The sequence below is a fragment of the Meleagris gallopavo genome, chromosome 1 (assembly GCF_000146605.3).
Source record: "Meleagris gallopavo isolate NT-WF06-2002-E0010 breed Aviagen turkey brand Nicholas breeding stock chromosome 1, Turkey_5.1, whole genome shotgun sequence".
Classification (NCBI taxonomy): domain Eukaryota; kingdom Metazoa; phylum Chordata; class Aves; order Galliformes; family Phasianidae; genus Meleagris; species Meleagris gallopavo.
The window spans coordinates 81,442,903-81,469,919 of NC_015011.2; the positions used below are offsets into that span (position 1 = coordinate 81,442,903).

The 27,017-nt window shown below is 39.1% G+C and overlaps 1 protein-coding gene and 1 long non-coding RNA gene across 3 annotated transcripts in view; one reads left to right on the forward strand and one right to left on the reverse strand.

Annotated features, from left to right (window-relative positions):
* Positions 1–8,738, forward strand: part of LOC100539126 (cell surface glycoprotein CD200 receptor 1-A-like) — a 21,250-nt gene extending 12,512 nt beyond the window's left edge. The window contains exons 2-7 of one of the 2 annotated variants that reach the window (XM_031556130.1): positions 1,476–1,784; positions 2,515–2,763; positions 3,513–3,612; positions 4,356–4,407; positions 4,668–4,782; positions 7,266–7,350. In XM_031556130.1, coding sequence (XP_031411990.1) covers positions 1,476–1,784; positions 2,515–2,763; positions 3,513–3,612; positions 4,356–4,407; positions 4,668–4,782; positions 7,266–7,267 — 827 coding nt within the window. In that variant the 3' untranslated portion in view covers positions 7,268–7,350. Of the gene's footprint in view, positions 1–1,475; positions 1,785–2,514; positions 2,764–3,512; positions 3,613–4,355; positions 4,408–4,667; positions 4,783–7,265 lie in introns of both variants that reach the window. The other variant, XM_010719568.3, reaches the window with a different exon arrangement.
* LOC109369433 overlaps positions 1–27,017 on the reverse strand; it is a 47,207-nt gene that overhangs the window by 14,660 nt on the left and 5,530 nt on the right. Inside the window, exon 2 of the long non-coding RNA XR_002118463.2 lies at positions 10,382–10,620. This is a non-coding gene — a long non-coding RNA (uncharacterized LOC109369433). The remainder of the gene's footprint in view (positions 1–10,381; positions 10,621–27,017) is intronic.

The following is a 27,017-nucleotide window of genomic DNA, read 5'->3' on the forward strand; positions in this document are numbered from 1 at the left end:
TTTATTTTTTATTTTTAATGTCCCAACCTGCAAAACTTGCTAAAAACAAGAACAGTGAAAATGTGGAGATCATTTTTTCTGACTTCCAATCTGAACCTCTGGTGCTGCAATTTGAGGCTATATAAGAAACAAAACTACTTCATTCCAGTTCTTAGTTTTAGGGATGTCCTACTGAAGTTCAATATTTTAGCGTAAACAATGCTGTGAAAACATAGCTGGATCGTGGCCATCATGAAGATCCATAATCCCTGTATTTACCCACAGATACGAGCCATATTCCAAGAGCAGTTTCAAAGAGCAAACTACAGTATTTAATTCCCACCTAAATCAGACAAAATTAATTTCCTTTGTAAGAAGATATCAGCATTGCATTTTGGAATAATAGGCCTAAAGAGCTACTAATCTCATCTGAATCAGAAGAGATCCAACAGATACAACCATGACCCACCACAAAGGCATCATTACTCTTATCCATCCATTTTCCCCAGGTATTTGTCTGACATGCTGTGTTTCAGGTCATTTTATGATGCTGCACTACCTGTAGAGTCACTCATTTTAAGATGGCATTAAGAGAGGAAAAGAACTAAGAAATATCCTGGACTGGATCTAAATATTGTACAAATCTTGAAGACTGAGAATAAGCTTTCTTTGCCTGTTATATTATTGTCAGCAAATCCACAATACTAACTGTAGCAACTCAGCCATATTAAAAATATTCTTTTCTAAGTGTTGAATTTTTGTACTGGTTCCATGATGAAACAAGCAGGAGAACTGTAAGACAATCTCACATCTTTTAGATGTCTAATAAGGGGATAAAAAATGTATTCAATTAAGGAAAAAAGATAAATATATTTCCTGCACTTCTCATGTCAGTAGACAATACCTTAGGAAAAGGAGATATCTCTTCCACCAGTGCAGGAAAATGAGATCAGTTGCATCCCTGCTACCCGTCAGGACAGTAGAAATCAAAGGCTTTCTTAGGAAAGACTGCCAGTAGAGAATCTGATCCAAGTGACATAAGCAAAGACAAAGTAGGTTACAAACCTGAAAAAGTGGCAACTATACTCTCTGATAGAGAGAACAGAGACATATGGCTAACAAGAGGCAGGAAACAATTAAATGAATGCTACCAACAAATGTTTAAGCAATGAGCAAAGTGTTGAATACATTGATAAGATATTGATCTGATAAAATCAATGTGCTGGATCATGCTCTTCTTGCAGTATCTCTCTCATCCAGTAAGATAAGTCCCAGTGGGAAACATGTTGATAGAGCAGACTGTAATAGCCCACTGGCTCCACAGACCACAGCTGTAACAGCAGATGACAACTTTATGGATAAGCAAAGGCAGGGCCTCACTCCAGAACGTAACATTACTGACATTTCCCCTCGAAGCACAGAAGAGAACTCCAAGGCCATACGTGGCATCCTTGGGCACCTCTTCATACCTCCTTCTCTTTCCTTGTCTCCTCCAGGAATTTACAGAGTGTCAGCACGCCTGGGTCACAGCGCTGTGATGACCTGCCCTAACAAAACAAATATAACTATGGTAACATGGAAAATAAGCCCCAAGATTGGAGGTCAGTGCACCTTGGCAAACTTGATTGATGAGAACAAGTCAGAAAGAACCAACTGCAGTGACAGAATAAACTGGAAATCCAGACCAGACTGGGATCAGGCACTTGAGATACAGCAAGTACGAATGGCTGATGAGGGAAATTACACCTGCGAAGTGGTAAATGCGGATGGGAATTTCCATGGCCTGTATCACCTGACTGTGCTAGGTAAGGGTCTACCTCCTCATTTCACTGTTGTCCAGAGGACCATGTCCAGGCCTGGGCAAACAAAGCTCCTCTCCTTGTGCATGGGAGGAAGTGTGAGGTAAGAAGAGGAGCTTTCTCACGGCAATAAAGGGTCGTGCATTACATTTAGAGTAACTGTTTCTTCCCTTTCCTTATTTGCCAAAATTCTTCTTTCTTCTTCCTATAGAGTTACAAGTGACAGATGTGAAGCAATTTTCAAGACACAAAAGGATTTTGCATGAGCAACATGTTATTTTGTAGTAACTCAGTAATACATTAATTTTTCTAAAGCATATAAGATAAACAAGTACCAAGATATGCTATCAAACACATTATGTTAGTACTCAGATAGGAAGAACAGCATCATTTCCTCCTCAGTTGGCATTCCAATCCATCTTAAGCCACAACTATGATGACTCTTGGGACAAAAGACTAATTCAGCCCTGTATTCTGGAGAATTCCCTACCTCCATGTCCAGGGATACCTCGTCTCAGGGCATGTGCTGTAGTAGTTCACTTGAATGTAGGAGAATTGTCCAGAATGAAAAAAAGATATACTATCTTTGTCTCCCGTGACTTTGGAACACGTTGCTGTGATGAGATGGCACTTCCACGTCTCCTCTCCTCATTATGCTCCCTTTGGGTAGTCGATAAAACCTCCTATCCCTCTACAGCAACCCACATGCATCTCTCCCCTTCCTGGTACTTTGCAGTTTTCCCAAGAATGGCTCTGTACTGCGATGACCATGGGAACCCTGTGTGCGAGGCAGAGACAGTGAAGCCGGCTGCTGAGATCTCGTGGGTCCCAGAGAGCAACTCCACACCCAGAGCAGACAGTAACGATAACGGGACAGTGACAGTTCTCAGCAGGTTTGCAGCACATAGCACCAACGGGAGGAATCCTACCTGCATTGTGTCCCACGCTACTCTGAACGAGACCAAGCCCATAGACTGCTCCCCATGTAAGCTTCCCTTTGTGTGCTCAGTGTTCAAAGTCCCGTTTAGCCCTCTCTTCACATTCTTACTCTACAACTAAAGAAACCTACAGTCAAATTCTATATAGATGAGTGCCATCCCATACCACTTTTGCTCATAAATTTTGACAGTTTGTTTGCGTTCCAGACACTATTTGCAAGTGGTTTCTTCCCTAAGACAGAAGTACATTGATGCATGAGTGTTCTTTTGATATTTGGAAAGCTGTAGGAAGCAGCATCAGATTAGACATGCTCTTACTGTTAAAATGCAAACGATTTCCTGTTCGGATCATGGTAAAAGAGAGAAAGAGACACAACAACCATATACCTAGCAGAAACAAACAAATCACTTCATTTTGAGGTGTGAATATCTGACACAGTAAGACATTTGGTTCCTGCATTTTGGTTTGGATTTTTTTTTCTCTAATTGGACAACTACATGTCAATTGCAATATGGAGATATGCTGAGTCCTTGTGAGAGGCTCATCCACAACTTAATGCATAAATGTCATGAGTTGTCCACTGTGGAATTTGGGCCATCTGCTTTTGTTTCTGACACAAACTATGTTTTTATTTCTCAGGTAGCTTTCGTTAATGACTTTCCTTTTTGCTAAAGAGGATTATATTTTACAAGCATGCTGAAAATGTATATGCTAAAGCAGCTTTAAACTTACACTGAAATATTAAAGAAACAGAGAAGTAAGAAGACATAACTAAGACTAATTCATTGTGTTTAGCACACAGATATCTTATCCTGCATATAGCCATCGTTCTTGTTTTCCTGATCATCATCACCTTTGTGGCTGTCATTTACTATTTAAAGCTCCATGGTTACAGGTATGTACAAGATGGGGCTAAGGAAAACTCGTCTGGTGTTAGCAGAAAGCTTTAAATACTGTTTGTGTCTTGAAATCAAATGATTCTGTCGCTCTGTGCTGCTCATGGTAACCACTATGGGTGAATTAACTATATCAAATATTTTGACTTTCTACTGCACTCATTGTGCATTGCACATCTTCACTGAATAATGCCACTGAGTAAAGCATAGATGGTTAGATGTTGGCAAGTGATACTTATTATACTGCATGCCGCACTGAATGGAAACTCTTCATTCTGTCAGGAAACTGGCAGAGTAAATCCATTCTTCAGGTACTGTGAGAGCCTGTCATTGTCTCTCTTGTTCAGATCAGAGGATTAGTTTCCCTTCCACTAAGCTTTATGAAGTGCCAGAGCATTCATCAGTGCTATCCTGCCATATCAACTGATGGGACAGCAGATTTTATACGTATTTTGAACAAGCTCTCTGGGTGAAGCTGAACCCTACACCCTTTAGGATTTGGAGTGGAGAAGAAAGCAGTCCCATTGAAAAAGAATATAAAAATAATTTGTTCAGATAAAGGCTAATTAGCACTTCACTGAACACTCCTGATAAGTTCTCTCTGTCTCCGATTCCCAAACTGGCTTTTCTCCCAATTTTCTCCCACAGATGAATAATTAGTTCAGTACAAATTCACTAATGACAAATTGTGCATCATTCCAGAGGATGAAAATTGTTTTAATGCTTATTTTCTTTCTCACAGATTCTGTCACAAAACCAAACCTCCTGATATTGTTCCTACATATTCCTCGCAGGTAAGGAGATTAGACCATCACTAAATCAGGGATCTTCTAATAGCCCTGAAAACATGGTCAAGTAAGAGAAACCATAAGATCTTTATTCTTTTTTTATTATTATTATTTCAGTAGGTAATATTATGTCATATGCTTTTGAATTTAGCTGTATCTCAGTACAAAATAGCCTGTCATCACCATAATTCTGACTTGGAGCAAATGTTAGCAGCACGTTTCAAAACAGCAAAAACTCAACAACTGCTGTCTTTTATTATTGTAAGGAGCAAGTCCCACAGCATCTTCCTGGCCATATGGGATACACTGATCACAGCTGTTGTGCTAACAATACCCAGGAAGGGGGGCAATTTTGTGGATTGGGGAATACTAAGAAAGATTGTAAGTAAAATGATTAAACAACAAAACAAACACAAGAAAAAAAAAATCCTGGTGTTCAGAATGAAAACATGCAAGTTGTGAAGGTCACTCTTTATCTTGAAAGGTCAATCCACAGAGCCAGCTATACTAAAGACAAAACATTTTCATAAAACAATGGAAAGAATACTTAGCTGTAACATGGGAGATGCTCTTGAATTCCCTAGTCTGTTACAAACTTAACATCTAGATGAAAAATTCACTCATCAGTTATAAAAAATTTACTCTGTATCTCTGCTTTTTGCTACCAAATTTAATAACAGTATTTCCATGCATAGAAGCTGTGAGACATATATATTGTGCTTATCTATGTACCTGCAGTAGATTCAAGGCTCAAATTCTCTCATTTTTAAAGTACTGCAGCTTAGATTTCTGAAATGACTTAGCCAATTCTAGCTATTTTTGTTCTTTATCTTCTGCTGCCCTGCCTCTTAATTGTTGCTGACAGACACAATTTCATAAATGTAAAATAATCAGTTATATACCAGTCTCCGTGTTGGCACACTTTCATTAGTGTAGACCCTACCTAGTTATCATAGAATCATGGAACAGGTTGGGTTGGAAGGGCCCTTCAAGATCATCTAGTTCAAACCCCCTGCTATAGGCAGGAACACCTCCCACTAGAACAGGTTGCCCAAAGCCCCATCCAGCCTGGCCTTGAACACCTCCAGGGTGGGGGTGTCTGCTCTATCTGAGTAACTTGTTCCAGTATCTCACAACCCTCACAATAAAGAATTTCTTCTTAACATCCACTCTAAATCTATCCTCTTTCAGTTTAAAGCCATTTATCCTTGTTATGTCACTAAAAACCCATATAAAACATCCCTCTACAGTTTTCCTGCATGCCCTCTTCAGGTACTGGAAGGCCACTTTATTGTCTCTCTGGAGTTCTCCCTTCTCCATCCTGATGAGCCCCAGCTCTCTCAGCCTCTCCTCTTTAGGGGAGGTTCTCAAGCCCTCTGATCATCTTCATGGCCCGCCTCTTGACCCTCTCCAAAAGCTTGATGTCCTTCTTGTGTTGGGGGCTCCAGAACTGGGCACACAACTCCAGTGGAGTCTCACGAGAGCAGAGCAGAAGGGCAGAATCACCTCCCTCGACCTGCTGGTCACACTTCTCTTGATGCAACCCGGGTTATCCTGCCTTTGTGACACTCCATCTGGAGTGCTGTGTTCTGGTCTGTGGCCTCCAGAACAGGAAAGATGTGGAGCTATTGGAGAGGGTCCAGAAGAGGGCCACTAAGATGACTAGAGGGCTAGAGCACCTATCCTATGAAGATAAGTGAGATGGGAGGGAGCTGGGCTTGTTCAGTCTGGTGAAGAGAAGGTTGCTGAGAGCCTAGAGGCAGCCTGGTCTAGTGGTTGGCAGGGGGGTTGAAACTAGATGATCTTTGAGGTCCTTTTCAACCCAGGCCATTCTATGATTTTATGATTCTATGAGACCTCACTGAGGCTTCTCAGTATTTAAAAGGTGATCATAAAAAGGAGGGGAATCAACATTTACTTGAGTAGACAGTGACAGGAACAAGGAGTAATGATTTTAAGCTCAAGGAGGGAAGATTTAGATTGGATGCTGGAGGAAGTTCTTTACAGAAAGAGTGGTGAGATGCTGGAACAGGTGCCCAGAGAGGCTGTGGATGCTCATCCCTGGAGGTGTTCAAGGCCAGGTTAGATGGACCCTGGGCAGCCTAGTCTAGAATCAGACCTGGAGGTTGGTGGCCCTGCCTGGGGCAGGGGGGTAGGAACTTGATGAACCTTGGGATCCCTTCCAACCCAAGCTATTCTATGATTCTATGATACAATTTGGCCTTCTGGGCTGCAAGCACACACTGCTGGCTCATGTTGAGTCTTTCATCAACAAATATCCCCAAACCCTTCTCCTCAGGGTTGCTCTCAAGCCATTCTCCACTCAGCCTGTATCTGTGCTTGGAATTGTCCTGACCCAGGCGCAGGACCTTGCATTTGGCCTTGCTGAACTTCATGAGGTTGGCATGGGCCCACCTCTCACGACTGTCCAGGATTCTGGATGGAATCACTTTTCTCTAGTGTGTCAACTGCAAACTGCACAACTCAACTTATTTGTTCTTTCTAGAGAAAGACACCCTAATATAAAAATTTCCAGGCAAAAATAAGGAGTGAGAAGGGGAAGAGAATGAAGAGGAACAGGAATCACAGGAATCATTGTAGCTTCACCCATCAAATCTTTGCAAGAAATCTTTGAAAGCAACATTGTTTCTTCGATAGAAAAAATCAAAAGAGGGTAGTTGGGTTGGGTTCGGGTTTTTTTTCGTTTGTTGGTTTGTTCTTTTTTTTTTTTTTTGAGTCAAAAGAGGAATTAGAATGGGAGCATTATTTCTCAGTTACTTTCTTCATTCCAGATGAAAAACTTGCAGTGACTTGTCAAAATAAACTACTTCCTGTATTCACAATTTTTGGTTTTGTTTTACTAGGATGACACAGCGGAGGTGGAACCTTATACTACTTATGTGCAGAAGGAAAATGTAATTTACAACTCAGTATCTGATCTGACATTGATGCAGAATCTTCCACAAGGACAGTCACCGGCAACATGAGTGATTCAGCAACACTGGAAAGGGGAGAGACAGTTTCTATTACTAAGACGAGTCACAGAAAGACTCAAAAGTACTTTCTCAAAGTATTTTGCCAAAGTGGAAGGCAACATAGCTCACTAGGTCTCTTTAAAGACCTGTGTTTATTGATGAGTCTGCATAGTGCTTTTTTTTCCCCTCTTCCTTGGTAAAGGAAAGAAGTGTCCTTTTTTTTCCTAGGGAAAATCTGACTGACCTCAAGACATAGTTTTTCCTGGAAAAAATATGCTATGATTGGTTTTCCCTTTGCTGTTCTTGCATTGGACAATCTAGTTTTGTTGGTCACTTCCAGGCATTACTTTGATACACTTGACACTATGCTGCATACATTTGGGAGATGTGAAGAGTGTTTAAGTCAAACACGCTTCAGTTAGCAGCCACTTTTTTCTAATTGACAAATAACTAACATAATGGATCCGATCATCACAGAACATTTTGCTTAGCAAAAGGTATCAGTAGGGAAGACCTTCAATCTCTCTGCTCTGAAAATGGAAATGAGTCATGAATGTACAAGTTCATTCTCTAAAAAAAGAGATACAACTAGCATGCTGATTTAATTCGTTTATGTTCAGTATTTCCACTAAACCTGTTCATTTGGTTATTCAGATTATTGCTTTGATTACTTTTCTATAATTATCTGGAGGTGGGGTCTTCTTAAATATATTGGCATTAAGGTACTGTAAAAGAATTATGTTACTCAAATCCGGTACGCTATTTTTTAACAGAAATTAACATCGAGTATTTCACAATGAAAAGTTCAAATATATTATCTATAACTGTGCAATAATGTACTAAAAGGACAAAACTCCTGATGATTTTGATATTTATTTTAAGTACAACTGGAGATACTTTCACTCATATGTCTAGATCTTTCATTATTATTTTTTTTAATGTAACTGCAAGTCCACTTTGTTGTATGTAAATTAGCTTGTATATCTTAAAGTGTCTCATGTTAAGGTGATTTCTTCTCATCTTCCCAAAACATATTTTCAGAATAAGTAATATATATACATATATATATATATCTAAATTAGCAGCTCTCAAGATTTTTGACTGATATCTTACTAACTGAAGTATAAACTGGTTTACAGTAACAGTAAAGAGATCCATTTGTAAATTTCTGTTTACTGCCTTTTCTTTCAGTATTTGAAAAGATAGAATGAGTAGGTGGCCTGATGGTAGGATCAGAAGAACAGGATTTTTCCTTTAGATCACAGAACTCTCTCATATGTTTGCTAGAGTTCTCTTTTGAGACAGTCTCCTGAGGGCTATGACACACTGCTTAGAAAACAGACTTCTACACTGACTGAAGTTCTTTGCATTACTCACATAAACTGATGTGATTATTGACTTTCATTCTATGAGCTGTGAAACAGCTGCTTTTGTCCAAGTGTTCATATGTATGGAAGTATTGCTTTTCTCCATTTCATTATGTCATTTTGAAATATAATGGATCAAAGCTGCAAAATGAATTTAGAGTACTGAAATATAAATCAGCTACAAACATAAAGGTCTAAATAAACTCCAATTTCCAGTGTCTTCCCAAAGGAGAGAACCAGTCAGTCATGGTCCTCTAAAATTTCCCTCTTTAAATAGGTGTAATACTGTCTGAGTGACCTTTCTTTGCATTGCAAACAACCACCACTTCTCAGATTTTTTTCCAGTGGACTGGAAAGTCATTTATGTTGCTCAGCGTCCATAAAATGGGGTTCATCCTGTGGGGCAGCAGCTTTTCAAGGTAGATTCTTGCCAGTTTATATGCAATATATTAAATCTACCCAAGTACAGAACCTGCTAATCTGCTGTCCAGCTCCAGGGTTTTAAAATTCTTTACAGGCCCATTACACTGGACTAAACATGTATGATTCAAACCTAGATTTTGCTGAGTTGCTAGCTGATCGATTATTTTCTTTGTCCTCTACTTTGCTCCACCATCAGACCATCCATCAGGCCATGCACTCTGAGGCAAGAGTCAGGTAGGCTGTTGATGGTGGCATGAATGTTTTCTAACCTGAAGCCCAGTACAGCCACGTGGCTAGAAGGTCCAATCAGTCAACACAGTAAATAATCTTGTCCTTTCATGTAGACAGGAAGGCACTTTTTGTGCCTAACTGATGAGCATAGCCGAGGATGCAGCCAGATCCTCTGCAGTAAGTTGACAGAAAACAGGCTTTTGCCCATATTTTGTGACTGTAATACATGCATACAAGCTTCTCAGGTACACATACGTATAAAAACATCTTTCTTTCAAGAAGCACTGAATCTTCCTTCCTCCATTCCTCATTCTCTATCAGGCTACTTGCTATTTCTCCTTGCAGTGTACTGCTATTGTGCTACAGTCATCCTCCGTATCAAAAGTTCTTTATCTATTATTGGTCAGACAATCCTACCCTCTAAAACTTCCCAGCATGTTGCAGAGTCGGAAGAAAGTTAGCAGCTTTTCAACTGCTTTCATAAACAAAAGTTTTGGTTTTCACCACATTTATCAATGATTAATAATCTTGTGCTGCAACATTTACTTCTGCTTAATTTTATTTCCCACCTTAGCTGCTGCACTGTATTTACACACATGCATTCCAGACTCTTGTTAGTGTACAACTGCCATTCCTGCTCTAATCAGGCAGTTAATAATCATGGTTATCTTATGACTATAGAGAACCCTGAACACTGAGCTTACATGCACTGAAAGTCAGCAGGTGCTGTGATGCTCACTGAAGAACAGCAGCTTCCTTCAGAATAAAGGTCTATTTTTTAAGATGGCACTGACAGTATGAAAAAAATGGATGCACTGTAAACCCTGCAACTGATGGAAGCTGCAAAATATCAGTTATTGGGCCTCTCTAACCAGAAATTATTTCATGGGTACAGAGTCAACCCCTCCACCACTCATTACAGCAATATATAAAATTTCATTAAAACACAACTTCTAGCAGAGTAGTCATTATATGACCACTTACCTGCTTCACACAGCTTTCCTAACATGATCCATTAACTGTTCAGCACTCCATCAGGTTTCAGGACTTACAGCTCCTTTCTCCTGCCAGTATCAACTCCTTGTACTTGTGGTTTACTATCCACAGTCTAGTTTTTAATCCCCATGTCCTTTCTGGGTTCACTTGTTCGGTGTGTGACTGCCCTGCTGTTCTGCCCAGCTTACTGTCAGATGTGAATTAAAACATCTTCTGTTTTCATCATTCTGGAAGATAAATTTAAGTTTTGACATTAGAGCTGGATGTCTTTCACATGAGCACTGACATGGGCACTTAACTGCAGATGTAGAAGGGACTTCCTTTTATATAGAGAGAGAATGACTGTATTTCCTTATACCAATCTAGGAAAATCTATTGGCCAGGGGCTGATAAATAAGTTTCAAAAAACATTTATTTATTAAAAGAAATGCAAAAGTTCTGAAATCTTTATAAGCAGTGTAAGAAGCGATTCATGTTCTACTGGTAGGGAAAGAGAAGTATGCAATGCAGTTAGTCATAACTAGAAAGCAAAAACAGAGTTTGAGAGGAGAAAACAAATTCACAGAAATTACCAAGCAGTAATTACATTACATTACTGAGCATGTTTCACTAGTCACCTACATCAGATAGGCTTCCATAGCCTGTTCTGTTCTCCCTGATATTCACTATTGAGAAAGTATCTCTCTCTGGCAGAATAAAGGTGACAAATGTTTTTAACCACATGTTAAATTTAAAAATAATTACACTTTTGCTTTTTCTCATTTAACACAGATGGGACATTCATTGGCTAGGAAACTGCATAAACATTTAGACAGTTATCTCAGTGTTTTCCTTCACACCCCAAACCATGTCTTTGTGTAACTTCTGCAATGACATCTGTACATTAAAAATGACATTATTTAGAATATAGGCATACTGGAATTACTGCTTATTGGACAGGTCAGATTGCATTGTCATTCCTTTATGGTATCCAAAATCTGTCTCTGTCATCATGGCCCCTTGATATAGTTAAAACTGTAAGCATTACAAGGCAAATGCTATATTTAGGCCCTGAATTTGCAATCAAACTGTACAGAGGGATCCAAATTCAAAACAGGGACTCCAACACAGTGTGAAAATATAAATAACACGAAGAAGCTGCAAACTGAGCCAGAGGGGAAGTATGTTTGTCACATATTATGACTCATGCTATCCATTTCGCTCAAACATAGATCTTGTTTGCGTACAAGCTTCCTCACTGATCGGCACCATGAATCTCACTATACAAAGAACTTGGGAATTCACAGCTGTTTCTGTCCACCACAAATGCTGCTTGGAATTAGAACTGTTTCACATAGACTGGATGCAGGTAGCACCTGTATCAGCACTGCTACACAGCAACATTCTAGTCTGAGTCATCAAACTCAGAACACTGCTCTAATTGTTTTAATCTTTCTAAGAGTATATTCTTATCACATTGCATACCAGACTCACTTTTTTCCCCACAGTTTCTCTCTTAGCTTCAGTCATTATTGTCTAGGTGTTAGTATTAGCTTTACCAATCAGTAATCTGTAAAACATTAATTAATTTACAAGGCCATGGTGGACAGATGCACATAGTCAGCTTCTGTCTGGCAATACCAATACACTTGCTCTACAATAGCTGCACTCCAAGATCTAGGAGCCTGAGGCTGTGCCTGCTCAAGGCGCACGTAGACTGTTGATAAGTAAGTCCCTGTAGGTTTACTATAACTTATGGAAGTCAAGGCACATCAGAAGACCTACACCTCTAGGCTGAAGGCTCTTCTCCCTTACAAACTGTGTTTGTCCAACTGAAAACACAGGCTTTGTGCTAATGCTGTAACAAAACCTTCTTCCTGGGTGAGTTAGGATAAAATGTTGCTTCTGTAAAGAGGAAATTTGAAACTCAGGCTGACCTACAAAATATAAAAAGGTCTAGAAAGAGAAGTACTTTTGATGCTCTATTTTGGCATCAGGTGTCTTGGTCTTCAGCCTCTCACCCATAAGGCAGAAGCTCATGTGTCACTGTGGTAAATGATGGGATAGAGAGGAAAGAGTGAGTTCACAGCCTTGCTACACAATGTTATTAAACTTGATTCTTCTTGATCAAAAGCTCTAGAGTTTTTTCCCTTCCTCTCAAAGCCTCACCAATGTTTTTTTTTAATAGTATTTTTTTCTAGCTTAGCACGTTCAGGTGATATATCCTGGGAATAAGAAACATTCCAGCTATATCCAGATGAAAACAGCTATATAGAAAAATCAGTTAAAACCTATAATGACCACTAGATGACAGTTTTACCTCATCCTCTGAAAAACACTGCTACAGGAGGAATATTTGCTCTCTACATACTCTATCATTGGATTTGGGATTCTAGTGATTCATTTTCTTACATGTGGAGCTTCTTCTGTGACATGGAGTTCTTACTTAAAAAAACACATTTTCCTGAAGGTGACACAATAGTGCATATAAAACAATAGTGGCATATAAGGCAATTCTGAATGCAATAAACACAGTATAATATTCACCAACAGGCTCATTCAGAGTTGATTAGTGACATCCCTATGGTATACACAAAATCACAGTTTTGCAAGTAACTTTTTTGTTCTGTTGGAAGTGCTGATGGGATAGAGAAGAGAATGGGGAAAAACCAGTGGGATATCTAGGGGTGGGGCATTAAAAGGCATATTGGGAAGATGCAGGAATTAATGAGAATTCAAAGGACTGCAGTTAAGGGCAGTGGATTCTCTCCTTTTTCAGCATCCCACCTTCTCAGTGGGAAGGCTCCTATTCTTTTTTATTAATCCAAATTGATCTATTACCTGACACCCACAGAACAGCTAATTCTCTCCTGTGACCCCACTGGTTCCACCTCCAGGGCTGCTCTTTTGGGAAAGGAAGCATGTGGGTGTGAGGTCCCACTGGAAAAGCAACAAAGGACAGAGGTGTATGGCCTGACTACTCTTGTAGTAGGATCATAAAGGTAGATCATTGACCTCCGTGCAGATAGTAAAGCAGAATGGCATGTGCTTCAGTTGTTATTCAATTCAGACAATTGATGCTTGTGTTCTAGGTAAAATGAACATCTGAAGTCAGCCTTGGCCAGATTTCCTACGCTTTTCCCTCAGCACACACCTGTAACCCAGAACACCACACAACATACGAAGAGATTGAATCCTATTGTGGGATCCTCTGGTACCATGTGTGAGCTGAACTTAATCTCCATCTTCCAGTTTGGGAAGAGGAAAAGGAAATGAGTAAGAGACCACTGCATACCAGCCCAGTGAATGAGAGTCATCAAAACCTGATGGAAAGCATGATGGACAAAGTATGCAGAGGCCACATTTTCTGCCCCCATGAAAGCTTAAACTGGAGAGGATCTTGAAAACTAAGGGGAGTTTATGCTGCCTTTTTATTGTAGGATCTATGCATTCCCACACTGCTATGCGTGGTCTTTCTTTCTAAAGAAAACCCTATAAAACATGGCCAAGAATTTATATTCACAAGAAAACATAAGCATAAAAACCTGGTAGGAATGTTTCTGTCACCAACCCTTTGCCCCAACATCTGTATCTTTCGTAGCTCTCTCACACTGAGAACCATGAATCAAATATATATATGTTTTAAAGTTTGCATCTTATTGCAGTCACATGTTAGTCTCCTTTATGTTTCTCCTGGGTAACCATCTCAATCCAAGCCACTGCCCCTGCTTTTTTTCTGTTTCCACTTTTCTCCAAGCACTCAGACCTTTCTGTACTGAAATGCTGATAATAATATTAGAAATTTCATCAGCTTCCAAAATAAGGTTCCTATATCAAGTTTTGTTATAAACGTAGCACAAGGGACTGAAAATGCATGATGTGGAAAGCTGCATATTCAAACACAAAACAAACAGATGACTGGGCATGGATGTATGTGATCCACCACACTCCTGGGCATGCTGTTTCAGGAAAGGGAAGTAGAAACATAAAATCATAGAATTGCTCAGGTTGGAAAAGACCTTAAAGGTCATAAAGTCCAAACACAACCTAATTATACTACCCTAACTGTTTCTGGTAGGATCAAGAGAATAGACTTGAAGTAGAAACCTTAGAAGAAGTTATATGACAGTGGCTTAGAGATTATTGACTGTAGGAACATGTGTTTTAGGAATGTTTACTACTGCCAGCAGTTGCTACTTTCCAACTCCAGAACCCACAAGGCAGAAGAACAACTCAACACAGAACAGACCTACTAACAAGCTGAACCTGATGTAGGGGATATTCAAACCAAGAGCACGGTGCAAATGTAAGAGATGCCAGTGCCACAAGAAAGCAGCATGAGGGGTGATATGAAAAGTAGTTTTTTGTTTTTTGGGAAACAAAAAAGCTCTGCACCACATTCACGCAGTGAAGTTGATGAAAATAAGCACTCCTTGTTCTCTGGACTTAGTATTTAAAGAGCAGTCAGAATACTTTAGAAGAGCAATAATACTGCCTGCCAGTAACACTTTCTAGCCAAGGATTTTACAGCACTTCATCATTACTTATATATTCAGTCTCACTGACCCCCTCTAAATCATCACTGATATTTTAAATAGATGAAAGGTACAATAATCAGCATACAGTCACCCAGAACTACATTGTGCCCACTCAGAAATCACAGAATCACAGAATGGCCTGGGTAGGAAGGGACAAGAGCAGGGTAGAGATGGACAATCACCTCCCTGTCCCTACTAGCCACCCCTCTTTTGACGGAGCCCAGGATACCATTTGCTTTCCAAGCTGCAAGAACATAATGCTGGCTCAAGTTAAGCTTTTCATCCATCAGGACCCTCATGTCCTTCTCTGCAGGGCTGCTCTCAAGGACCGCTCTTTCCAGTCTGTATGGATGCCTGGGATTCTTGCACTTTGTCATATTGAACCTCATTAGATTCACCCGGCCCCACCTTTAAAGTCTGTTGAGGTCCCTCTGAATAGAAATCAGAAAAGATCAACTGCAGTAGTAAAGAAAGATTGTTATAAGCACCCTCAAATCCATTTTTAAAAAGCTGACAATATCTCTAGTAAAAATAGGCAAATTAATTCTAGAAGTCCCACTTTTTCCTTATGTAAAACAGGGCAATGATACTGACCTACTTTGTGAACCGCATAGTCTTCTACTCATAATACTGTGTAGATACTAAGCATCACTTCTAGCATCAAAGTGCCTCCACACCAGAGCTTGACCACAGTTAACTGTGAATACTACTAATTCATTTAAGAGAACAGAAAGTAGAAATTGAAACTGCCAAACTGAGGTCAGATGGGGAAACTTGCCCTTCGCTCCCATCCCTCCATATTTGCACCATGTCATAGAAGTGCATATAACATTCTTACAGAGAATAGTGCTGAGTTTTGAAGGAATAGCATTTTAAGGTCCTTTGGTATTTGATTTCCGATGTCACCTTGCTGCAAATCATTGTTTTTTCTCCATTTATTAAGTAACGTTTTCTATGGGACACTGGTTTTTATTTGCCTATTTGTTTTCCTATGGTCTCTTCACTTCACACTGATCAGTGCTCAGCAGTGCTTGAGCTGTACAAGCTGATGAGCTCATGCCCTAAAGTGGAAAGGTTACACAAGACTCAGCTGCTAACACTCTGAAGGCTGAGAATCTACAAACACTGCCACGTGTACGCAGGGATGGGAGGGTGGCTTTAAAAAGAGTGGGAAACAAACTGCAAAAACAATGTATAACACTGGGACTTTGGTTGGACGTCATCTGCTTTCATTTACCATTTCAAGCTCTACTGCACCAGCTGAAAGTAAACATTATTTCTACTCTTTATAACCATAATCGTAACCATAAAACAGAACACAAAAAATCACTTAGATGACTGAATGGGAGTGAAAGAGTCCAAGACACTATATCTAAGGAACTAAAGTATAGTAGAATAACTCAAAAGAATTCTTAAATATTATTTCAGGAAGCTATTCCTTACTGCTTTACTCCTCTTGCCATCAAAAGGAGAAAGAAATTTCTAGCTACTTTTAGGGGGTAGAAGAAAGAAAGTTTGTAAAAATTTTCGTGGTGGCTTTTCAGCTTATAGCCAGATTCCATTAACCTTATTCATTCCATAAAGGGAACAAATCTCAAGTCACATACAGTCCAACATGATCTCTTAATTGCTTTTAATGTAGGAGGATTGTATTTCTCATGCCCTGGCTAAAGATCAAAAGAAAATTGTTAGGGCAGGAGGTAGACACCAAAATGTCTTTTGATGCCAGCTCTTTTTCTTTTTTTTTTTTTTTTTTTCCTCTTTCCCTTTTTCAGACTTTCATCCAAAACATGCTTACTTTGGCAGCCAAACCATAGGGCCATGAAATCATAAAGAGCCACTGTCCAATTCTTAATTCTGCAAGACAGCAGACCAAATCTAATCCCTGAAAACTGCAGCTATTTTGATCAAAATTCTTTTCCAAACTATGAAATCTTTTTAAATTGTTGTTGTTGTTCTGTCATCAGGATCTGGAGGTGTTCAGGAGACATATTTTTCCCAAGGGCTTCTGAGCTATTCCCTTTTGCTTGCCTTTTACTTACATAAAGAAAAAGGACTGGGGATTGCTGGAGAGAGGGGAAGAAAAATGACTTGTTCTGTTTAAGAACTTGCTTTCAAAAGACTGAATGAATGGTTCAGGGGATAATGAAGACTTGCTTCTATGCTGCTGGCTCAAATCTGAGGTGATTGAAGATCACTGCTCTTTTATTACGTATGTGTGCTATAGCAATATCTAGGGACTAATCAAAATTGACAAAGATATAGTAAGCACTATATAAACAGGGAGTTACAGACAGTCTTTGACCTAAGAAACTTAGAATTTAAACATACACACCAGATACAGGAGAACAGGATATTATCAAGATGTTTGAAAGTGCATGCAATGTTGGCTGCACTTTCAGTGCTTTAATGCCCAGTTCGACCTTCCTGGACCAAAGTTAAGATTTTCAAAAGCATACAGAGGTGTAAGAATTATGACTGTATTGAGAAGGCTCACCTCAAATGACGAACTCTGCAGGCTGATATACAGAGTTTCCATTTCTGTTCCTACAAATGTTAAATTATTATGCCATTCAAGCAACAGTAACAACCTAAATAACTACATGTCTCTGATCAAAAAAAGCAGAAACCAGCTCTTATGAGAACTTTTTTCGGCAGACATCAAAGCAGTTAAGTTGAAAGTATGTAAGACACCATATTCCTGCTGTGGAGAGAAGGTAGGCAGCAGATGGAATTCAAGGCATGAAATAAAGGACAGGAATTAATTAGAGAAACAGAATAACTCAGAATTAGACTAGTAGGACAGAATTCATTTAGAGCAAGACCGATCATATTATCAGTATTATCAGAAATCTAATAACTGCAGGCATAGTGAAACAGAACAGGAAATGCATAAACTTAAATAGCATAATTTCTGCACTAATTCTCCATTGATCTTTGGATGCATTAAGCTCTCCCTTTTAATCATGGGAATCGCAGAATGGCTGAAGTGGGAAGGGACCTCAGGAGGTCACCAGCTCCCCGCCCTGCTCACGCAGGGACACCCAAAGCAGGCTGCCCAGGTCAATGTCCAGGTGGCTTCTGAAGATCTCCAAGGAGGATACTCCAGAGTTTCTTTGGGCAAGCTGTGCCAGTGCTGTCATCCACACAGTAAAGATGTGCTTCCCGATGCTTAGATGGAAAAAGCTGAAGTAGTGTGGAAGTACAGGCAGCAACTTAGGATAGGGAACACTGTGCAGAAGTCACTTATGCAAGGATCAGTATTGGATTTCTGTTCTCAGGGAGGTTTATGGACCTTCAATGTCATAATATTCAGATATTATGCTCTATGAAGTCAAATTCTAGTCACTATTTTCTGCTAGGTGTTAACATATGATGCCGTAATGCATTATGAGTTATATTCCTCTTTGATCTGCAATACAAAAACCTCCATCTCAGTATAGTTCAGAATTTGATCTCACAGGAAAAATTAAGAACAGATTAGCTAAAACCAAAAACAAGTAAATAATGTCCTTTGGGGAATCATATCTGGCAGTTTACTAAGGAAATTCAAAAGTATAAATATTTACAATAGGAGATACACAGACTTCTCGTAATATTATATAGCTGATTCCAATTTGGAATACATGCTGTTTTGCTTAAGTTTTTTCCATCTGCTTTTGAAATCTGACCCATAACCCACATATAAACTTCATTATTTGCTCATCCTTTCTGTCCCTATCCCTGCTGTTTTTTTTTTTTTTTCCCTCCTTGGGTTTGTCTTTTATTGGGAATTCCACGTGCTTTTAAATTTTACCAAAGAATTGCTTTGATGAAAAGCTGTGAATAAAAAAAAAGGTAGAATCCTAGATTGGTGTTTACAAAATAGTTTTAAGCTGCATATTTATATATGAATATGCAAATGTATGTATATAATTTTACTATTATTTAATAGGATTACTGGACAATTTAGAAATGCTAGTGAAAAACAAGGAATAAAACCCTCTTCCTTGTAGAGTTTACAGTCTGAATAGTCAAAATAGACAGAGCAGAAGAAAAAACACCAAGCCTTTGTGCCAGACCTGTACTTTAAAGATTTTTACCTCATTCCTTTCCAGCATCTCAAAAGTAACTTGTAATTTCAGTAACACAGAAAATTTTATACCCATCAGTAAAAAAATGTGTAATATGCAGGGCCAAAAGAATGAAGCCATTGTCAGCACAGTATGACACATCTGCACTGGGGGTTTGCAATAGCGTTAGTGCACCAGGGCCCCTGCACTAGTGCAAAGAAGATCCTAATTAAAGCAATCTGTACGGCTCAAACTAGGGCTGGGCAGGCCCCAGACTATGCAGAGATTCCCAACAGCTTTTAAGCATGCAGATGCTGTCTGGGTCTTGCTGAATGAGCCCCATTCAGACGTGTCTACCCTGTGTCTGCCCCTCTCATATAGTCCTGCAAGTTCCTGCAATGGTTTATCGCTTCCCATTTCCAAAGCAGAAGTAGGTTTATAATAAATTATTTGAAACTGACTTCTATCAGATCAGAAGAAGTTAACCCGAAGCTTGGAGCCCAGATTTCATCCAAAATGTTTTGTCCTCCTTTATAAGGTTGTATCACAAGTTACCACTTCACAGTCTGAGAACCTGAATCTTTCACATGGATTCTCCTGAATCAGTGTTTGATTATGGGAGATAGGTGAAAATTGGAAAGAAAAGAAAAAAGGGATGTTGGTCTCACTATATAGTCTAAGGATGGGCATACAATGACATTCATCCTTGATTTACTGGAAACTGGGAAACTAAGGGCACAGGATCAGTTTCCAAATCTAACTTCACTGTTGGTAATAACTGGAGTGATAATGTAGCATATTAATCTTACACTGGAGGCCATGGATTAAGTGGATAAACAGCAGAAGGTATACTTACAGTAGAGAGTTATAGTTACTTCTAGAGCTTGATACTTTTCTGAAGAGAATGTGCTGATGCTAAGCAGTACTAGAAAACATCTCATTCCTACTCTCTACAGGAAAATGACAAACCCCAGCACCACTAAAATTCTTTGAAAAAAAATTACTTTTTACCAGCTTTGCATAGAAATATTCAATGCCAGACACAGGTGAAAGTACACTCCAGGGTCAGCATTTGGTTAACTTTACTCAGTCTTGATGTACATAAGTTCTAAGGAGATGTATGGACTACTGGAAATGCTTTGAAAATGCAGCCCTAATAGATTTGAATTAGGCATCTATCTGAAGACCACACATATAATCAAAATAGCAATGCTTTAACTAGGCATTAAGAAATAAAAAATGTGTCCTTGTCCTGGCCTCATCTTACTTGAAAGTAATTTAACAGTTTCATTGGATAGATCCCTAGATGGTTACTAAAGGATTTAAATAACGTCGTGTTATCCACTGAGGCCTTAAGGTCATGTTATCCAAAAAAAGGGTTTAGGAGTATAAGTGAAAATCTCATGATTCTCTTTTAGTCAGTGAACCACTTCGCTTTTACCAATCTATCATCTTACGGGCCAGGCAGCTTCTGCTCCTCAGGTTCTATTTAAAAAAAAATGGTTTGTGGAGGAAACCACAGACAGTCAACAAAATCCTGAGGGTTTACTTTTTCAGGGCTGCATTATCACTGAAGTCTACAGAAACCTGCAACTGACAGGAAAGAGGAAGCAAATGAAGGGTCAGAAACACGCAACATATTAATCCAGCTACTGTTTTCAGAGGAAAACTTATCTGGATCTTAACACTGTCTTTATTGTTATTGATCCCATAAAGGTCCATATGGGTCCAAATTTCCTAGCTGGCCCAAATCTCTAAGTCGAGCCAAAGCTAATGCAGATATTTTTGTGTTCTAGGTCATGTCCTATGTATATTCATATACAGAACAGAAAAGGTGGAACAAATTCGTTGTCTTTGTGCACTGGGAATCCTCAGCTATTGGAGAGTTTTTCTGCAGAGAATTTAACCTTGTGCCAATTGATGACCCAAGACTAGAGTCCCAAAACCAGAGAGCTGCATAGGTGATTTCCAACTAACTACAGTGGTGTGCACAAGACTCCACTGGACTTCTGCCAGGTACAGTTTAGGCAATCTGGAAAGCATGGGCCAAGCTGTACAATGCAGGCCTGTGGTGGTTTAACACCCAAGGCACATGAATACTGTGAGGTTCAAAGGGACGCAGGGAAAAAAAGCACACAAAGCACAAAGCAGTATCTTTCTGTGGCTGCAAGTTCTGGACTTAAAAGTTACTGCCTTGTCTCAGGGAATAACCTGGAGGCATAATCAGCTCTGATCTGTTTGTTTTTATCTCCTCCTGGGAACCATTATACGATATTAACAAAATAAATCAATTTTAAATAACTTAGTGTGTATACTCACAACAGAGCAGTTCTTTCTGGCATACCTCAGGGACGTTATGCAGTCCTCCACCATTATGAATGAATGAATGGGCCTTAGCTGTACTGCAATGGAGTAATTTGTTTTAATAATGTCTGAATATACACTGAGGTAATATTTGTGAAATCCCTAATAGTGTTCTCAGGGTAAAAAATCACATATTAAGGGAGCAGTGATTATTTTCATTTAAAGAGAAGTTATGTGCAGAAAAGAGTCTCTAAAAATGACACCAGGAGAATCATATTTACTCTGGTAAATGGTTTCAGTTCAGACTTGCCTGATGCACAAGTCATAGGTGTTTTCTTTCAAATGGCAGTTACAGAAACTTGACATAGGATTTGAAAGACATCTGCTTTTTATCCCCATACACACAAGGGAGAGCCTGCAACTATATTTAACTGAAGAGTTGGCAGCAAGGAGAGACACCAGATGCCCAGAATCTTCCTAATCGTTTACAAGAGAGTCCTCCTCCTTTTAGAAAAGGAACATTTTGGTTGGAGGTAGGTGAAAGTTGTATATGAACTAGAAATATCACAGAAAGAGCACTGTTTCAAGGGTGGCAGTCTCTCTTGGGAGTCTGTTTTCTAATATTAATTCCTTCTGCCACTAAAAATGCCAGGATGTTCAAAAAGAGTATTGTAAGATTTTCAAGAACGCCTTATTGGGGAAGATAAAGACATGGATGAATCGAGGGATAAATCCTTTTTGGATTGGAGAAAGATATGTCAGTGTCTTTAAGTCAGGATAAGGACTAAATATTGCATGCTTGTCATTTTTTGATTTTCCACAAGTATCCAGGAATCAATGTCTCTTCTCAGTCAAATATTAAGCTGTTCTGAAGGTATTTCCTATCCTGACTTCTTTCTGCAGAGATTCTACCTGTTTCTTTTTAATTTATGATAGCTCTTTGGAACATTTAGTTCTAAGACTAAGAGAAAATATTTGTAAAATAACGGCTGAAATTTCATTAACAACACACAAAAATAAATTGCTGTAGGCCAATATTTAAAGGCCCAAATTCCCTATTAATAGCCAACTATTCACTGTCATTTGATAAAGCCTAACCTGCATTTAATTCTGGCAGAACATCTTATTTGGCTACACGGTGTTTCTAATGATAAAAGATTAGCTGCTGAGATTTATGCAGTGTATCTATTTATTCATTTATTTATTTATTGAAGGAATGCTGTTGACTGCTTTCTGTTCTCCAGGCTACCTGCTTACTAGACTGTACCTTCCCTGATGTATGCATTCAACACATTTTTTGTTGGAGCAGTTCATTACATCATAAAGACAAGCTTGCGGCTTCTGGATTGCTGCTTCAACAGCAGTGGAGTTAATAGCACTACAAAAGCATGGTGCTGAAGATGAGACTGACAAGGAATTTCCAGGCTCAGCACTGCAATCAGTTACAGCCATCTCTCTCTTTCCAAACAACAATATCCCTTCTGGGCAGCTGTTATTGATGTTTGGCTTTGACTTAGAAGCAAATCTTTGCAAGGATTGGAAAGTTTGAATGTAATCATTTGGCTGCCTTGCAGTTATTGCAAGTGAACAAAAATGTTTTTCATCTGTTAGGAACTTTGTTCAGCTCAAGGCAACTGAAACATCATCCCAACACTTCACAAACCTACACGCTTCTCTCTTTAGTATTTTGTTTTGTCAGATTCAGGATCTAGACTTTATAGAAACTGCTTAACAAAGCGAATAAAACCCAAATGCTTGGCACTGCTATAGAACTCTGTTTCATTGTGGGTGACAGCTCCAAACTTTATTTGTACATGACAGATTCTATTAAAGCTATGAGCTACGAATAAAAATTATTCTTGAGGAAGGAATTTAAATAACATGAGTATAAACCTTTGCTGGGAATCACTTAGAGATAGAGGTAAACTTTTCAACTGCCCATAATACAAGCTTCGTAACCATCCACATGGCAATCTACATGATATAGAAGGTTTTCATTAATCCACATTAACAGGAAGACCTAAAAAAATGATTTAAAAAAAAAGTTACTACATGAAAAGCACAGAATATAAACTAAGTTCACTCCTTCCTTTGAAAAAGGATTTTAGCATTCACTGCTAGGTTATTATAATACCTTAAATAATCATTCTTTACTTCATAACAGCAATAAAATCACATTTGGAAATCTTATCAGAAAACTATGAGCTTGACAAAAGAAACCTTATGTTTACATCCTAATTAGTGAGTTTCCTCATGCACTTTAATTAGAACACAAGCATCATTCACATCTTTCAATCAGAAAGAAGTCTATCTCAGTATACATTTCCTGATGTGTTAGAAGAGACCATCGGAGGAATTGCATTATAAAACTGAAAGCTAATAGTTTTGGAATATTTTCAGTTGCTTTTCAGCACATCATGTTTGTGCATGGACAAAATCACTGTATTTTCATTAATTAAAATAGTATAGAAAGTCCTATTTATAAATAAAGATAGAAAGTAGCTGATGCCTACATCACTGCTGAAATCTGCCACTAAATCTGTTCCTCTGTGCAGAGGAAGTACCTGAAAACATATTCAGTTAAATGTTTTCTAAGGAAGAAGAGCAATGACAGCTTAAATTGGATAGTGCCAATTGTCAGAATTTTTTAACTTGATTTAGTCAAAATAATGAAATAATATGTACAAAGGCTACTAAAAACAGCATGTTCGACTTAACACTATTGCTAAAAAATTCCTTTCTTCTATGAAGCTGCTTTAACAAAAGATAATTTTTTAAAGCTTTTTTTGACAGTGATAAACTCATGCTTGGCCTGATTTAAGGGTGCATGTGACTTTTTTTAAGGGAAAAGTAAGTTAAGAGTATAAATAAACAGCCTCCAGATAGTTTTCACAAAACTGAAGCAATGCTTGTCAGTGTGATGTTTGCAAATGTCAGAGTCTGAGCCAAAGATCACGGAAATAAAATGAAGCCTTTTTGGCTGACTCCAAAGGACAAACATATTATAATCTACTAATGATATTTTTTGTTATAATTACAGGCATCAGATGTTGAAGCCAGAGTGCTGGATATCTGCAGCCAGGGGGTTGTGATCAATGGCTCTATGTCCAGGTGGAGGCCAGTCATGAGTGATGGTCCCCAAGATTCAGTCTTAGGACAGGTGCTCCTCAATACCTTTATGAAAGACATGGAGGGATCAGGCATACCCTCAGCAAGCTTGCTGATGACACTAAGCTGAGCGGTACAGTTGACATGGTAGAAGGATGGGATGTCATCCAGAGGGACCTGGACAGACTTGAAAAGTGAGCACATGAGAACCTAATGAGATTCAGCAAAGCAAAGTGCATGATGCTGCAGTTGGGCTTGGGCAATCCCAGATACATTTATAGACTGGGAAAAGAACTCACTGAGAACTGCCCCACAGAGAAGGACTTAGGGCTCTGGGGGGATGTGAAGCCAGTAGTGTGTGTGCTTGCACCCTGGAAGGACAACAGTATCCTGAGCTGCATCAAAAGAGGGGTGGCCACAGAGTTGTTGTGGTTGTTAAAACTGGCTTTGTGGTCTTGAGACATTCAACATGAAGATTCTCCAACCTAGTCTTCACAGGCTATGCCTTCTTGTAAATAATATACAAGACAAAATATTTTAATTAAATGGCTGACTTTCCTATATATTTTCTTATATGGTTTAGTGACTTGTGGAAGCAAGGGTAATGGGAAGATGGTTGGACTAGATGATCTTCTAAGTCCTTTTTAACCTTGTGATTCTATGATTCTATGATTCCATCTTTTCCTCCTCCCTGTTTCCTTATGTTGAAGCATGTTTTGCCTGGCTGTAAGTAGCAGATGAGTCACTGTCAGCATTCATACAGTCAGGTACTAATAAAATACTAGCAATATTCAGGAATGAAAATTCTACAGGTCAGTTGGAGCTACAAAATTTGCACCTGAAACCAAACTTGCCGTAGTGTTTCAGCTCACGGGAACCGCAGGGATTACTTTCAGATCAACTTGATCCACACTAGGCAAAACTGCATTGCATTTCATTACAATATTTTATATAACTGGTGCTTATTTGTGTAACAGAAGGCAACAGAAGACAAAAACTCTGCTGGCTGTAAGGGCCAGTGGCTATGTGCATAAAAGCCTACGTAAAGTATTGGAGACAAATCTTTTACCTGGTACTACGCAGAGAGTACTACCCCCCATTTGGTCCTCTCCTCAAGCAAGTTTAAAGACAAAACTGGCAAAATTAATCTCCAGAATTGTAGTGAGACTTTAACAGATGAGAATGGTACCGTACAAAAGCAAACCTGAGTGACAAAGAGCCCCCGCAAAACAAACAAAAAAACAAACAAGGGATGCATTCCAGGTTGTAGTAAAAGGAATAAAATGCCTGCAAAAAGAATTATTTAAGATTTCCAGTTTGCTAGGGAAAAAAAAAAAAAATGAAGCATTTGCAAATCTAGATACATTCCACCATCATTTTTATTTCTGCATGGAATTCTCAGAGGGCCTCTGTCCCAGCCACTAAGTTAATTTGCACAAGAACAGTCACAGGTTGGATAAAGACTATAGATACTTCAGAAGATAGAGAGACAGTGTATTCGTGTACAAAACACCTGTTGCTGTAGGGCTCTGATTCTATCTGAAGGCTCTCTGTATTTCTGACAGAAATAATACTAGCAATAGTAATAATAGTTGAAAGCACATGCTGTTAGCTAAACTGGAGGCATCCATGTGTAAAACTACAGTACAGTCAGGAAACCACAGAACCAAGATATTAACGTTGGAATGCTGGAGATGAAAGGACAAAGAACACAGGATGAGCACAAAGTCTGTGTTAGGAAACACTGCTGTGAACATGCAGACTTTGCAACAGGAAATAAAATCTCCTTCAAAACTTGGTTATTTTAGCAAAGCAACAGAGCAAACTGGCATGATTTTGCCCCAGGAAGAGTCCAAGGTACCACCTCAGATTTCTCTTGCTCTTTTTCTGATAATGGTTCAATATGCATGTGACTGGATTGATGATTTCTCCGTGGTTATGAGGAGGAGCATAGCCTGCAATGTCACTAGTATGATAACTATAATATCACTTTCAACACAGTATTTCTTGGTGGTAATGTATGAGAAGGGACGGAAAAAGTTCAGCTAGGTTTTCAGGAAAAGCAGCACTTGCCTGTTTTATTTGTTCATCTGGACAAACAAACAAATGGCACGAAAGATATTCAATTCATTCAGTCTCATTAGAAAGATGATGCTTTCTTCAGAGATGGTAAAGTCTTACAACATTTATTCTTGCGATCTAATTCTGTTCAGAAAGGCAGGTGCTCTGATACCCCTCTTGCAGAGTTTAATTGCAGGTTTTAATTAAACTGGGAGCTCTACATTAAAAGCTCTTGGTCTTTAGTAGAGCTTTGGTACTCACCAAGAGCTGCAGCAGAGTGGCTTCACTCTATGAAACGTGAAAATCTGCAAGATTATACAGCTGCAAACCAAAGGGCTCATTCAATAACACACTCGATAGACCCCATGGTCTCCAAACATGCATTCAAGGATATTCAAACACTTTGGAATTACTGAGCTTGTATGAAGTTAAGTTAAAGCCATGCCCTTGGCTCTAAGGTAAAACTCGTCTCACCATCACCATCTCTGCTCTTCATTTCCATTAAGCTTTGCCAATGGAAATTCAGCTCAAGTTGAGCACCACCAGACATGGTGTCACTACTGTTGCTGGGCTGGACCATGA